The sequence below is a fragment of the Diabrotica undecimpunctata genome, chromosome 4 (genome assembly GCF_040954645.1).
Source record: "Diabrotica undecimpunctata isolate CICGRU chromosome 4, icDiaUnde3, whole genome shotgun sequence".
Classification (NCBI taxonomy): Eukaryota; Metazoa; Arthropoda; class Insecta; order Coleoptera; family Chrysomelidae; genus Diabrotica; species Diabrotica undecimpunctata.
The window spans coordinates 5,843,833-5,860,534 of NC_092806.1; the positions used below are offsets into that span (position 1 = coordinate 5,843,833).

General features: G+C 33.1%; 2 protein-coding genes and 1 pseudogene across 5 annotated transcripts in view; 2 read left to right on the top strand and 1 right to left on the bottom strand.

Annotated features, from left to right (window-relative positions):
* Positions 1-708: 708 nt before the first annotated feature.
* Positions 709-2,904, bottom strand: LOC140439083 (uncharacterized). Its single transcript, XM_072528750.1, has 3 exons — positions 2,781-2,904; positions 2,444-2,678; positions 709-2,297 (listed from the first exon to the last, which is right to left on the bottom strand). The coding sequence occupies exons 2-3, from the start codon at positions 2,668-2,670 to the stop codon at positions 2,045-2,047; spliced, it is 480 nt and encodes a 159-aa protein (XP_072384851.1). The 5' UTR covers positions 2,671-2,678; positions 2,781-2,904; the 3' UTR covers positions 709-2,044.
* A 782-nt stretch (positions 2,905-3,686) lies between these two features.
* The window catches only part of hts (adducin 1-like protein hts), a 134,797-nt gene continuing 121,781 nt past the window's right edge, over positions 3,687-16,702 (top strand). For 2 of the 4 annotated variants that reach the window (XM_072528751.1, XM_072528757.1), the window contains exon 1: positions 3,688-4,005. The gene's annotated coding sequence lies outside the window, so the exon portion shown is untranslated. Of the gene's footprint in view, positions 4,006-16,702 lie in introns of all 4 variants that reach the window. The other 2 variants (XM_072528753.1, XM_072528758.1) reach the window with 2 other exon arrangements.
* On the top strand, positions 7,482-8,930 carry LOC140438053 (serine/threonine-protein kinase 3 pseudogene; annotated as a pseudogene).

Sequence of the window (16,702 nt, forward strand, 5' to 3'; positions counted from 1 at the left end):
GTTTGGGAAGCTCTAAAAATGTTGCAAAAGAAACTTGGTCCATAATACACGATCTTCGAAATAAAACTAACACAACTCAAACATTTTCTCTACCAAACCCTGAAAATCTAAATGAATACTTCGTTAATATGAGTAAAAATATAACATCAACTTTTTTTGCAACAAGATCTTATTTCCTATCTACCCAATTCAAAAAAGGTCTCGAATTCATTCTTTATAAGATCAGTTGATAAATCTGAACTGATCCAAACAATCAGTACTATCCATAAAAATTTTCTTAAATCTATTTCTTAAACCTAAATTCAGTTATCCTAGGTCCCGTTCTGAACAGGATACCCTGTATATTATTAAAAAATGTGATGAATTTGGCACACCCTTCAAGATCTCGCTACCCAATTCAAAAAAGGTCTCGAATTCATTCTTTATAAGATCAGTTGATAAATCTGAACTGATCCAAACAATCAGTAGTATCAAAAGCAAATCTTCCTGTAGTACTGATGGACTATCCATAAAAATTTTCTTAAACCTAAATTCAGTTATCCTAGGTCCCGTTCTGAACAGGATACCCTGTATATTATTAAAAAATGTGATGAATTTGGCACACCCTTCAAGATCTCGCTACTAAATTCTATTTCACCATTAACATAATTTAAAATAGTTATTGATTTGGTTTCAATTAAGAGAAATGCAAAGATAATAAACAAACTATTCAGTCTTTAAAGTTTATTCATAAAAAATATAAAACAACAAATGTTTGATATTAGAGCTTATAAATAATACAAAAATTATACAACTGAACAACCCGTATGTGTGATATATACAGAAATTTCAACAAATAGGTGGAGGCATTTGCTGCATCTTTACAAATAAACCTAATTTATTTGTGATATTACTACAATGCCTATATTAACAAATAATAACCCTATACCATTTATATTTGCATACACAAATATTACTTCCGTTTTTAAAAGCTTTGAATACATATTGTATCATGTAATTCACCACAGAAGTGTAGATTTTTGTCCTAGAGGCTTATAGTACATAAAAAAGTCTTATACCTAGCCTGATCAAGGTCTATAACAGGAATCTTTTTGGCTTACTTCCCTGAGATAAAAAATTAACTGAATAGGATGAGACTGTAAAAGATGATCGTATTGACATATTTGGAGTGAATTAGCAAAATCACTAAAGCCATTAAATTGTTAATGGAACCATTAATAAAACTCGTAAATAATATTGTCATCATCTTCTTAATGCACAATAGCTAATTTTAAGCAATAGATAGCTCCTCTGCATGATTATATATTATAAATAAAACAATGAGCAGAAAACTTCACCATACAAGATTTTCAGGTTTTATTTTATTTGTACACAGTATAAAAATTGGTTTACTACTTTTGAGATGTTTTATTTTTATATATACACAATTCTCAAAAATCTCTTTCAATTCCATATAGAATATTTTAGTATATGCATTATACTATAATGTAAATTAAAATAATAAGTACAAGAGATCATATTTATATATAATTATGTATAGAACAGAATCATCTCTAAATTATCAGATTTGTCCAGTTCACTACAAATGTCACTGTTTTTTATTTCATCTTTTAGATCCCTCTAGTTAATTTTTATTCTCTGTTAACATCAAAATGTTTAAGCTGTTTAAGTTTTTCATAATCACATTTTAGTATGTCCAACCTTTATCTATATCTGTTCAGAAATTTTACTTACAGATTATTTTTGGAAGTAATTACATACTGTATGAATAAAATAAGTTAAAATACTGTCTCATCTACGTTTTTTGGAGGTTTCAATACCAAAAGTAACTGAATACTTCCAAATCTATATATTCTCTTAAAATATAAATTAATAATGTTATTTACCAACTGAAAAATGAAGCAAATGCCCCTTGGATCAATATAAATAACCTGAAACTATGGAGGTATAGGTATAGCAAAAAAATATAAAAATTGCATTCTGATGAATGAGGTTACTGAGTTGAGGTATTGGTTGTTCAAAGTAATGCCTGTTGAATCACAAATTACGCTACAAAGTCCAGAGGTCTATTAAAACCACCTTTCCTATTCATGTATTGCCTATACTTTCTTTTGAGGATCACATGTACGTCACCCACATCATTTCCATTTACTTTTTTACCTTTTGTTGTATCAAAATTACAGAAGCCCATTAATTTCATCATTTCTTGCTCCTCTGCACTCTTTCCTTCCAGATCGGCTGCAGTTATCAAAGGCCGGTCTGGAACTTTATTTTTTCGTCTTCTATCCACTGGAGACCTAAAAAAATATTCAATAAATTACCATTTTTCTTTAAGAAATCACAGCTACTTAAAAAAAAATTAATTTTGCTGTAAGATAAAATGCAACTACAGGTATTTTACAAAAAAAAATGAAAACAAAGAAATTTTTACAAAAATGCTTACAGAGATCTAGATCTTGAACGAGAATATTTCCTGTGATCATCCCTTTCAGGAGAATAACGTCTTCTTTCCCTGTCTCGCGACCGATCTCTCGATCTTTTCCGCCTATGTCTCTCCTTATCTTTGTCCCGATCCCTATCCCTGTCTCTGTCCCTTTCTTTATCCCGTTCTCTATCGCGATCCCGTCTCCTTGAACCAAAAGGGGATTTTGACCTACTTCTCCTTCCCATTTTCCAAACTAAAAAAAGTTAAAAAGTATTAATTTTTTTAGCACACATTATTTAACACACTTTTAAAAATATTTTTAATAAAAAAATGTATTTTAAAAACTATTTTTTACCTAAAGTTTTTGATGATTTTTATTTTGACAATTCCCACCTAATAAAAATGTCGGAAAACGTCGATTTTAGTTATTCTTTTTTACGCGAAGGCGCTAGTTGTTCAAGTATCATTTAAGAATGTGTATTAGGATAATGGTTTTTATAGATGGGTAACATAGAGTTCAATTTTGGTGGTTTGGTGAATGTTCATTAGGGAGTGGAATAACGCAATGTTGCCGGCTGTAAAAAAATTAAAAAAAATAAAAGATTTAATATCTACAAACAAAAAATTAGTATTTATAACGTTATTAAAATATATAATTCAGCTCATTAATATAACAATGTGATATGTTTAGAACGTATAATATAATTAATAACACTGTAACTAAAGTGTCCTTTTATATCTCTTACGTGACTTTTTCTACTTACGAGTATTACTCGTGGAAAAAATATTTTTCTATCAGTTTTACGAACTTCATACATATTATTTCTAGCAAAAACGTACTTTAAGTGGCCACTAAATCAAAATAGTAGAATTCCACTTCAATTTTTCATTTCAACGAAGCTGTTGGAAGCTAGATCTAAACTTATTTCAAATTAATCTTTAAATGTCCTATTTTTCTTTTACCAATTATATTAGTTCATATATTATGTTTTTTTAAACCGTAAATATTTTGAATAAATATATATTTAACTTCCCTTAATATTTTCAGTTGGTTAACATGACTTTTGATTAACAATGATTTTGTTTACGTTAAAATGCCAAAATTTTTAATACATTTGACACAAATATATTTTTACAAACATTACAAAAAAACCAACAAAATATTTGTGACATTGCATCTTATTTTTAATATATTTTAGAGATCCGACAACGCCGTATATATTGAATTATTTCTGGTTTTACTTGTCTAGATTGCGCAAGCGCACCAGAAAAATTCATCAGAGGTGCTTGCAGAGTGCACAGTGGTGTATGGAGAAAACTGCTGTGGGTACGCGGATTGAATGACTTTTGTGTCCCTTTTCTGTAAATAAGTGTTTTTTTTGTATAAAGTAAATTAAGGGAACTAAACGTTGTTGTTGACTAAATCTTATTTGTGATATAACTGGACCACATGAGGCGTATCCTCCTCAAGCATCAGTGATTAGTTTTACCTATCAAATTATTGGCGGAGCAATCGCCGATCGAGTCCCGGAGAATCATTTGAAGCGGTTGGCTATTATTTTGGTTTAGTCATTATCACGGTAAGTTTTTTCAATATACAATTTACTTTTATACACTCAGTTCGTACTTGGATGTACTATCCTTGGAATTATTCTCTTTTTTATTTAACAATAAAATTTTACCAGGGGTGTGTCACTTCACCTGTATCTTCATCTGCAAAATTCGGGGGCCCCCTTCCATTTGTTTATAGTAGGCGATTTATTTCCCAGTAATTCTATACTGAATTTTGCCGATTCGCTGGTCTAGACGAGAAAATGAGGCCAGCAACCTGTATTAGAATTTTAAATCACTCCAAACCTGCGATGATTTAAAATATAGCTCGATATTATTTGGTAGGTTATACTTTTCTGTAGCTTAAAATATCGACATGGAAAAATACCACAATAAACACTCCTACAAAGAGTGGGTTTATTTTGAATGAAGGATTTTAAAAAATTAAAATTGGGACAATTTAACAAATGCAGTGTTTTTTGGTCAATTTCAATGGAGGTTACTGTATGACATTATCAAATTGACTTATGTATAGATGATGATCTCATCTTCAAATGAAAGTTGTTTAGTTTGTACAGTGGAACAAAGGTGTCTGATGGAATTAAATTTATTATGTAATTGGTTACAATGAATCTAAATGATTATAATTTACAGCTTTATTTATATTTCTGGCAATAGGTTAGGACAGGTTGTGTTCAATAATGAAAGAAATGGCTTGTTTATTTTTGTACACTCCAGGTGTATTTATTTAGTAGATTCTTTCATAGCAGGAGGAAAGTGCTGCCTAGAAAAAGTATTTGTAGGTTTCCATGCTACATCAAAATATGAGATACATGTTTTTACTACACAATACAGATTGAAATTACTTAATAAAACTTGGTTTTTAACTTTCACAATTTCTTTATATAGTGCATAATCATTAGTAAGTGAAGCAGAATTCATTAATATAAATTTCATCTCCCTAGACACGGTTCCGGTTTATTAAACTAGTACCAACACTTTACCAAAATCCATATATTTTATATACCATCTAATTCATATTGAATTAATATCCTTGATTTATGATGTATCAGTGTAGTTCATTCTCCATAAGCATTTAGGGACACATAATTTTGCTATTAAACTAATTATTTTTTTTCTTCATGTGTAATACTTATGTGAAATGCATTTTCAACTAATATTATGGTTAATTCTCATTAAATATAGTAAACAATTTATAAATACTACAAGAAAATAACTTCAGAACCTCTTATCATATCTTAAAATATATAATTTCCCAGCTAATGTAACATAGCAAGTAGACGAATGGCAAAAAACAAATTTATTTCATATAATACTTACTTCTTATCTAGAAGTACTTAAATATTTTTTAATTAGATTTTCGACTTCAAATATACTTACAAAATTTATATTAATGATTTGTGTGTATAATTTTATCAATACCAATATTGTTATCAGCATTGTATTGATAAGTAATTGAAAATAAGGTTTAATAAAACCTAGTGAGATATATACTGTATGTATACACATATTTTGCAAAAAATGGAATGGTGTGTGTTTTTATATTGTCTATCACTACATATATATTTGCTTTATGAAAAATTAACTTATCTAGAAGAGATAAGATTAATATACAATTAGATAGAATGGTATATTTTTGTCATAAGTGAATACTATTAATAATTTCATATAAAAAACAACTCATAGTAACTAAACCAGGAGCCTAACAAATATATAAATGTTTCTAGGCAAACAAAATGAATAATATATCTTAAATACATTGACGGACCCTGTTGGATACTTACTCTCGTTGTTGCATTTACCATACACTGTTGAAGTACTTAAATATATGATCTCTCTGTTCTTTCCCTTGAAATTTTCAGTGCATCTGGAATTTAGCTCTATATCCCGTTTAGATACAAACTTATCTAACGCTTTCAGATTTCAATACTCTCTTTGAACAATCTTGGATAGTAAATTCCTTCATTGTTGTACTGTTTAGATGTATATATTGTTTTATGCCCCATATAACAAAAACTTAGCTATAATGAGACAAGTCAAGGATAGACAGCATTTTATGACCATTTTCTTCAAAACTGTGGGAAAAATGATCATATGGTATAGATAAATGCTGTGTTAAAGGGACATTTTCCTTGTGAATCTTAAAGAAGGCTTTAGTAAATTGTTCTTTAATACAGCCAGCCCCTACAAGTTTATTAGTTCTCTCAAAACAGTTCCAATGGGGTCATGTTTCATTTTATTGTAGGTGTCTGTTTCCTACAGCTCTTTAATTTTAATTGGATTGTTATAATCTTTGGTTTTTAGTGCAACTTTGGCATTGTCTTTATTAGCAGGTAAAATTATAATATCTTAATCAGCATTTAGGATTTTTAGTGGCAAAAAAAGAGGTGGCTCTCTTTTCCAAAATCGTAAGATTGGTTTTTGAGACAGATTTGGTCACCTAATATTGTTAAAATTCTGACCTGGATTTTGTCTGCAATATATACTGTAGTTTCTCTATTTCCTGATCTTACAGTACCAATTCTGAACTTTTGTAAAAAAAAATATGAACAAAATGCATTATAATGTATGGGAACATCCATAAACTACATTGTAGTGAAGGGGAAGGGGGGACTTTGCTTATTATAACGTTATACAACAGAAGGTAAGAGACATGAGTACACATATCTGATGTCATTTGGTGTATTTTAATTTATTGCTATTGTCTATAAATATAACTTTTTACTGGCTTCTACCAGGGAGCAGCATTATTCAAAGTATCAGATAATCATATAAACATGTAAAGTCAAAAACATAAAAATGAAGTTTTATAGGTAATTTTAAAAAATATAGAATTAAATTTTTTAGAAATCACTGAAAAAGGGGTCATGAATTGCAATTACGATGTCGACATGAGGAAGGGGATTTACTGTTAACATTGCTTTACGACAAAGGATGGTGGTAGGGTATTAAAAAGTCCAAATTGTTTAGGGCCTAGTTTATGGATAATAATAAAAGAAAGTAATGGATGTTCCCTTTACAGAAGTTCATTTTTGTGTAGAGTGCATATGTATAACATGATCATGGGCAAGAGTTATTAATAACACTATATTTGAGACTTCATGGTAATTTTTGAGATTTGGTTGACCTACGAACTTTTAATGAGAAATTTTCTCAGAATCAGTTGTAAAAGCACAGTTGAAGGCTACACACCCGATTGTTAAATTTGTTATTGTGCAAATACCTCGTTTTATACCGACTGTTCATTCAACCACACCAGTATAAAAGTTTCGTCAATGATACAATTTATAATTTTTATTTTTGTGCCATTTGTGTATTTCTTTATTATGTTTTATGGAAAAATATTTTGAAGATACCTTACCTCTTTTGATTTATTGTTTGGAGATTCATCTTTCCAGGTACTGGCCACTTCGGAGTCCCACATCCAGACTGGAACACACCACATATTATGTCAAGAAGGCTGAGAAACTAATACACCGACAACATGACTGCAAACAAGTTAAAGATGCTATCAGAAGAGAGCTTGACGAGGCAACCAGAAGAAGTTTTTGACATAATATGTAAGCTGGGCGAGGGCTCCTATGGAAGTGTCTTCAAGGCACTTCACAAGGAGTCTGGGAACGTTGTGGCCATCAAGCAAGTACCTTTAGATACTGATTTACATGAAATTATAAAGGAAATTTCTATTATGCAACAATGTGATAGTCCTTATGTAGTTAAATATTATGGTAGCTACTTCAAGAATACAGATTTGTGGATTATCATGGAATATTGTGGAGCTGGATCTGTTTCAGATATTATAAGACTGAGGAAGAAAACTTTGACTGAATGCGAGATTGCCACAATTCTTTCTGATGCTTTGAAAGGTCTTGAGTATCTTCATGCCAACAGGAAGATCCACAGAGACATTAAAGCTGGTAATATTTTGTTGAATTCTGATGGACATGCCAAATTAGCTGATTTTGGAGTTGCTGGACAACTAACTGAAACCATTTCCAAGAGAAATACTGTGATTGGGTCCCCATTTTGGATGGCTCCCGAGATTATTTTAGAAATTGGTTATGATTGTGTAGCTGATATCTGGAGTATTGGTATTACTGCTTTGGAGATGGCAGAGGGAAAGCCTCCCTATGCAGATATACACCCGATGAGGGCTGTGTTTATGATTCCTACAAAACCGCCTCCCTCTTTTCGTGACCCTGACAGATGGAGTGCTGAATTTATCGACTTCGTCAGTGTGTGCCTAGTGAAAAATCCCTGTGATAGAGCTTCTGCTACAGATCTGATTCAACATGTTTTCTTGCAAAAATCGAAAGGGCCTAATGCCCTCAGCCAAATGATCGCTGAAGCTTGTGAAATTAGAAAGAATCAGAAGTACACGAGAATGCCCCTAGTTGGTGTTATTCTCGAACAAAATGAATCTGAAGCCACTTTGGTACCAAACAAAGTTCCTAGCCAAACGGGCACAATGATTACTCTCCAGTCAGATCTCGGTACCATGGTTGTGATAAATAGCGACGACGAAGACATTGAAGGAACAATGAAATCTCCTGAAACCAAAAAATATAAACCGCCATTTCTCGAGCACTTTGATCAAGATCAGACCGAAAAAGATAAAGAACACTCGAACAAAGCCCAGGCACCAGCTACTGAAGGTGCTTCATCTTCGGCAGTTGCAGGTCCCTCTGTAGCTCAAAGAGTATCTCATGGTTATTCCGAACCGCTCGACGTCAAATTGGATCGCATTCGACCAGTCGACTGCAATTTCACTTTTCTTAAAGACCTTAATTATGAAGAGTTGAAAGAGCGCTTTGAGCTGTTGGATGCAGCCATGGAAAAAGAAATCGAAGAGTTACAGCGTCATTATTCTCTTAAGGCCCAGCCTTTGGAGAATGCTATCCATATCAAAAGGGAAAGAAACAGAAACTTTTAAAAGACTGCTTCAACAAACATGAAATGCCAGGCCTTGGGATGTTTTATCTGAGTGAAGTGCGAATATTTTGCTATTTAAATATATTTATTCTTGTATTAAGCTACTAATAAAAGATGCATTGAGATTTGTACTCCTTATAATTGAGTTTTTTCTAATCATTTATTTTGTTGGTGCATTCAAGAAGCATTGTTCATTGATTTTAGAATGTTCTCTTCATTCATATTTGCCTCGCTCACTCTTATTTTGAAAAAATATCCTAATGGAATCTGATTTAGTCATAACTTTCATTAAAAAAGTGAATCAACCCCATTATTTGCACCATGCATTAGCGTAAATAGCGGTATTTATTTACTGAGGCGTTGTAGATCACTCATAGTCCTTTAGACACTGCATTGTTTTCATCTTCTGTCTTGTCTTACTAAAAGCTTTAGAATGAATGGTTTCTCTCGTCAGAGTCGCACATTTTGGGTGAAGGTTAATACTGGATCTAGGTGTCGCCTAATATATGGAGCTGAATCATCTTTAGCTTCCACTCAGTCATGGCAAATGAGCAAGAAGAGCTCTCCAACATGCTGAGGCCTCGCTACTCTTGAAGGAATTTATTGAGAGAAATGAAAATATCTGACTGAAAGTCACTTCCCTTTGTTGAAAGTAAACTTACTACTGTTTAGATTTTTTTCAGTTAAGTAAAGACATGATAGATGGAGTCAGATCTGGCAAATAAGGGTGTACGAATAAAGTTACTTGACTTGGACTTTGAAATAATAACAGATATTGAAATCCGATTGGAAGAAGGTTTTTGTTATGCCACCATTTGTCAACTAAATTATAAACAGACATGTCACATATTTTTTGCAGTGGTTTAGTTTGGTTGTTAGATTGGCATTTTAGAATGATTTTTTTTTTGGATAAATTTGTATTATACCACACCAAAACCAGATTTGTATTGAATGCAGTATAGTTTTTTAAATCGACTGTATGTGGCAAATACATATAGAAAGCTACCATAATTGAGAATATATCTAGAGGGTCTTTAATCAAACGCGTCCTAAGAAAATCCCACAAGAAGTAGTCTAATGTGAACAAATCGCTTGATTTCGGTGGCCAGTTCATATCGCTCTCACGTAGATGACCATGTCCCCGAATCTCCCGTGAAGAATGTCCAATGTGACACATACAGCTCTCCTTTTAAAACTACATGTCGTTTGGGTCCATATTATCCAATTCACGCCAGTTGGTAATCATGGTTAATGTCGTTCTCAAAGAAATATGGACCTATGACACTGCTAGCCTAAAATCGACACCGAACAGTGACGGTTTCGGGGTGCATTGGAACTTAGCTGGGTTGGTATCGTCCCAAATTCGACAATTCTGTTTGTTGATATACCCAATTATCTAAAAATGGGCCTTAATTGCTGAAGGTGATTTTTCGGTGAAAATTAGTGTACCCCATTTCGCGAACATACGTTGTTGTCCATGGTCGATTCGATTAAATCGACTGCCTCGGTTTCTTCTGTATACTCTAACGGACAGCGGCGATGTTTTCGACCGATCTTGCATTTCGTCGATGTACAGATCGACTGGTCCAACGAAGACTGTAGTAACTCATTTTTTATGTAATTGAGATAATTATAAAAATGTATTTACACTGTTACCAAAATTCATTAATCTATTAAATGGATGTTTTTATAGCATTAAGTGATACTTTTAATAATGATCTTACAAGGGTAAAACAGATTTAAGACAGAAATGGTCATAAGTGACTTTTGAATGAGTTACTATAGTTTTCGATGGAGATATTTTTAAAGTAATAAATACCAGAATTATTTGTTTCTTAACTTTATTTATATAAAATGCTACATTTTGAAGAAGCTACTGATATAATTTGCAGTTGAATATTTTAATTCAATTTTCCTCATCCGACTCTTCTTCGCTCTCAACTGAATCAACTTCGAGCTCGACTTTAGGAGGTACATAACTCTTTGAATTAAGATTTTTATAAAATCCATGGTACATTGTGGGTATTTTGCCGGTATTACACAGCCACAGTAATCATTTTAGCTTTTTTTCTTCAATTGGTAATGGTGCATCATACAGTTTCGGTGGAAATTTGATAGTAGTGGAAGGCCGTCCTCTGCATTTTCGATTTAATTTTATGTCACAACCTCTAAAACCATCATCGAATTCGTATTTAAACATTATAGAATTTTGGTGTTCATGCGAAAATTTTATTTCTCGTATTTTGCTAACTTTTATTGATTTCTTTTCGTTGTCAAGTTTCCAATTCTCGGTATCAGTCAGTTTTTTAAAATTAAAAAAATTATCTTGGGACATTTCCGTAACATCATAAACTCTTCCTGTAGTTTTAGCCATTCTAATTAATGTAACCCACTGTTTTGGCACATATACAACCGATTGCCTTTTCTTTGCATTTTCGATAACAGCATGCATACTGTCACCCTCGTTCTGAGTGTGGCCTTTTTCCAGAAATCTGTGAACAATATCAATATGAAAATGAGCAGCAGCAAAAGCAAACATCGAAAACACAAAACGATTCCTATTTTGTCCTCCACAGTTGTCTGAGTAGAATATTATCGTTTTAACACTTTGTTGTGCCTTGAGATCTAAAAATTTCCAGAGGCAACTGGCAATTTCATTAGGACCTCTTTTAGCCACCTGCTCGTGCCATACATAGCAGTAACCCTGATTATTTCCAACATCATAAACTGTAAAGTTATATGTAGAGTATTTGCTTTTGTAGTAAAAATCACTTACGTTAGACAAAGGGGTAGCTAAAACCTTTTGAAGGTCAAAGCAAGCCACACACAAGCTCTTATCATCTAGTGCAAGCTGTTTGTCTATGTCTTTTAAGTTTCTGATAACTTCTTTGTTTTTCATTTGACGTGGCAGCTGTAGTGATGTTATTTTTTTCGCAATGCTCGTTGTACAATCGGTACATTTTCTGGATAGTTAGCCCTTCTTCAAGGTACATCTTCATCGTATTCTTACGGGTATAATGGGAAGGTACTACAGGAAACTGATTTATGTGATTTTTTACGTTGTCTATAAGTTCTGGTGATAGTTTATGTGGTCTGTTAGTGTGCTTTCCACGTTTATCTTCCTCTAATGATCCACCATCTTTCAGTTTCCTTAATGCTGTAGTGATCCAAGTTTCTGAAACGTTAAGGGTTTCCAAAAACATAGTTTTGCAAACACGTTGTTTTTCATTGCGAATGTAGAAGTAATATTCTCGAGAGTAATTTCTTCGAGACCGTTGTTCTGCAGTAATAGTTACTTGTTTTTTGGCAACCTGTCTCACATGACGAGCAATAAAATCCCACTTTCTCGTATGATCTTTTAACTTCCAAAATTCATTGAAAAAAAGGTCTCTATCTTCTTTAGCTATTTTGGTAGCACATTTTAGTCTACATGTGTTTGTGCATGGTGCACCCATCTGTCTTCCTTTAATTTGAATACCTTTTCGATTTTCATGTTCAAATCCCAGGTTTAGACTTGTTTTAGATTTTTCATCCGCCCACTTACTAACGTCTCTAATTCTTTTCCTACTTACTCTCTCTATATTGCCTCTGCTTCTTCTCTTTCTATTTGTGGTTGCTTCAGTTATATTCTTATTAGGTTCAATTATTACTTCAGGGATGTTTTTGTCTTCTATCGGAATGTAATCTGGGTCAGTATCAGAGTCTGCATGAAATGGTTCCTCATCACTTTCCTTCTCAATTATTTCATTTTCATTCCTATTGGCTTCATTCTCTTCTAAGCTTACTAAAATTAAACAAAAATGAGGTAAATGCCTACGTAATATTTTTTCATGCGGAATTTAAACCAACCTGTAAAACATTCAGGATTAATTAAGTCTCGTGGTCACCAGGATCTTCATGCCTTTTTGTATTTGCTTTCTTCTACAATACTTTCAGCAATATGTTTACCTTAAAAAATAAGTAGGTTTTTACTTTGCTGTTATTATTTTAAATAAAGTTTATTATAAATTACCTTCAAAAGAACGATAAGAAATATCCGTTTCAGTGTTTTTATACGGTTTCTCAGCTAATTCCAATATTAACTCACTTCTGGAACACATTATGGCAATTATAACAATACTAAACTTTTGAACATAACCTTAAACTAACGCAGAATACCGTAGTAACTCATGTTACGATACCTATGCTATCGCCTCAGATAACAACGAAGACTATTGTAACTCAAGATACGATGATTTTCTACGGTTATTTTTCATAAATCGGGGATACTATAAAACTCTTACACGTAATATTGGTTGCATCTACGTTTACTGAGATACGATTCTTTCCTGGGGAAGATATCATTATGTTTTATTGTTTTGCGCTCGTAACTCAAAAAGTGGAAAATTTGAGTTACTACAGTCTTCGTTGGACCAGTCGAGATGTTAGTTGATGGTTGACTGAACCTGTGGACTCAAATTTATCCACCACACTGCGAACAGTCTTCTCGGTAGGACAATAATACGACCATAAAATGGGCGACGCTTGCGGAACCATGCCACGTACCTTTTTCAAAGACCTTAGGGCGTAATTTTCTACTAAGAGTGCTCAACTAGATTTGTCCAACTTCATTCCCCTCATATTCATTAAAATTTAAAGTAGTGAGGTTGTATTTATACCTTTTAAAAGCATATTTTTGTACCATAGTTTTACTGCCCTGTCTTAATTTTTGGCCATTGGTTTCTTTTTTCATGCTAAATGTGTTATGTTAATGTGTTAGATTAGAAATCATCAGTAATTTTTCACAATTCGATTTAAATTTAACTATATCGTGGAGGCCTCAATTATCAACCGAAATAGACTTAAAATTAGATTGTAATTTACCTCTTTCAATTTTGTAGGAAGAGCCGCAACCCGTTATATTTATTGTTTTATTGAACTCATACTAATAAACATCTTACTTATATGAAAGAAATATCTGGCGGGCATGTAAGATCATAATTTTCCTATTCACGCGCCATTAAATATAGAATACCGGGCACACCTTCAATCAATTCATATTTTACTCAATTTACGATATCTATCCTTGCGTTGCAAGCTTAAAAATACACTCAGATGCATCTGACTAGTTTAATAGCTTGCAAACACGTTCGAATTTAATCGACTGGATAACTAAGAAAATAAACATTTACTCCTACGCATCCTGACGACCTATACGGTGCTATCATACCTATTAAAAAAGTATTTCTCTTAGATCCTTATTGACAAAAACATTTAGTGGTATGGGAATAAAATATGTAATAGAAACTAAAAAAGTTAAAGTACTTTAAAGAGTTACAGTACTTTATTGCTTTTCAAAAATGTCCCACCAAGATCGATACACTTTGCGCACGTTCAAACCAATTGGTAAAACAGTTATTCCAGTCTTCAGTTGAAATCTGTAAAATCGTTGTTTTAGAGGTATCGATGGCTTCTTCAGGCGCCTGGAATCGCTGCCCTCGTATTGAATTCTTGATATTTGGGAACGTGAAGAAGTCGTTGGGACTTAGGTCGGGTCTATGCGGTGGACGGTTTAACAATTCGATGTTTTTTGAAGCTCCAAAAATTCTATTGTCTTTTGGGTAATGTGAGCACTTGCATGTCCTGTTATAGAATGATTCGCATTGTGGGTGGCTTTGCTAATCAGAAGTAACCGTTCTTCGATCTTCTAAAGCAATTGTTGCCGTATGACCAGATATTGACACAAAAGTTGCGACCATTTTCTTTGACACACTTCGAGAACGGATCACTTTTGTTGGTTTTTCCTCAACTTAAAACAACCTCACAGCGGATTGGCGCTTATTTAACGGTTCGTAGGGGTAAATCCAAAATTCATCGTCACTAACAATACTATAAACGTTTTTTGAGCTTCATTTGTTGAACCGTTCCAATGTTTTGCGTCACCAATTGACGCAAACCGCTTTTTGCTCTTCTGTGAGCAAATGGATCCAACGGGAAACCAACTTTGTAATACCCAGTTCTTCATGTAGGATCTTTTGGATCGAAGTGTTTGAAATGTCCAAAGATGCCTCTATCTCCCGGTATATTACACGGCGATCATCCTTAATTATCTGAGGAACTGCATCAATGTTTTGCTGTGTGACTGCTGTTTTGGTTGGATTCGTCGCTGAGACTGGAACGACCATGTTGAAATTCGCACTGCAAGCGGGAAATAGTTGATTGGTATGATACTTCATTCCCAAACACAGAAACCATTTCAGCGAGACATTGCTGTTGGGATAATCCTCTCTGAAAATTGTAAAAATTGTTCGGAAATGTTCTCGACTAAGATCCATTTTTCGACCGACGTGCTAATTTAAAAAATTCACTGTATCTACACGACTTGTTGTATCGCAATGAAACTCTCGATTTATGTCAACAAAAGATTGAGGTTATATTTCTGTCTAAAGGTTTTATGGGTGGCGCCCTCTAAGCGGCTATATGCACAATTAAAAGGACATACCTCGTATTGTGGTTAATTATATAGTAATTAACAGAGAAATACCACAAGCAAATAGCTTCGATATTAACAAGCGAATATTTTTTCGAATATACAACTCTTCCAACATATGTTACAGAAATGCTACGGTGAATATTGCGTAAGAATAGGCATGTGTATTATTATTTCCTGTTACTTTTTGTGGTTCCTCATAGCCAGTTAGAAGATAAGAGAGTAAATGTGGTATGGAGCTTGGAAACACTTGGTACGGAACCCCGTAAGGATGTGGAATAAAAGTCAATAATGATCTGTATAAGTTCATTGTAGATTCTTTTTGTGATATCTGATTGTCCCTTCAGGCGTTTATTCTGCATATTCCAAAACTCATTTGGTATTGCTTTACTGATTATTTAGATATTTTACATATTTTCCCTCTCCAAATCGAAAACTTTTAATAAATATTCACTTCACTTAGTATTATAAATTAAATTGTATTATATAATATGGGGTTTATATTATAACATTAAAAGCGCAAAAAGTGTTGTCATTTGGACAGACAGATTCCTTGTTCTTATTCACGTAAGTTCAAGGATTGTTTTATAATTACGTGATCTAAAAAAGGCCCAATCCTTGACTGATTCCCCAATCTATCTTAGTATGGAATAAGGGAAAGAATTCCCTCCTACAACTCTTTTCTGTAAAATTATTAGTACAAATAAACTGAACTTGATAAGTTAGTAAAGAGAAAAAATCAGCTGAAAAAATCTTACACAGTTGTTTAAAGGTTCTAAAGGGTATATAAGGGATAGCAGTATCCCTTAAACTTACCTACCCTTAGCTGTCAAACGGACTTTTCACAGATAAGTCCGTTTTAAAGCTTGCAATTATACCTGCAAGACGTAAGAAAGTTGCCTAAAGGCATGCGCAGTATGTCATCAGCCGATTATTTCCTGCAACTTCTTGCAATTGCGCGATAATCGGTTTGGTGCCATTTTCTCTGCCGGTTTTTATGCAAGCCTAGGCGAATTTGTAGGAGGTTTGATTTTTCCACGATGTCAAATGTCATAATCACTGATTGACGTGGATTTATAATAATATAATAGTCTTGACATTTCGAAATTGACTAAATAGTGTTATAAACAGCAATAAGTAATTAAAAAAAAACAAAAGTTTATAAGTTAGGTTAAGGGTAAAAATTTCAACATTAATTGCATTGCAAGCATAGAGTCTTGCAAGAAATTGCAGCAAGTTTTCTTACGAGCTGTAAAGCGGTCTATAGACTGGGATATTTATGTCTCGTGGCCCATATTCATTCG

Excerpts from the sequence above, each read along its gene's own strand:
- LOC140439083 (XM_072528750.1), bottom strand. The coding sequence starts at position 2,670 with ATGGGAAGGAGAAGTAGGTCAAAATCCCCTTTTGGTTCAAGGAGACGG. Across the intron at positions 2,298-2,443 it reads CGTTCAAGATCTAGATCTCT|GTCTCCAGTGGATAGAAGAC; the intron begins GTAAGCATTTTT and ends ATATTTTTTTAG.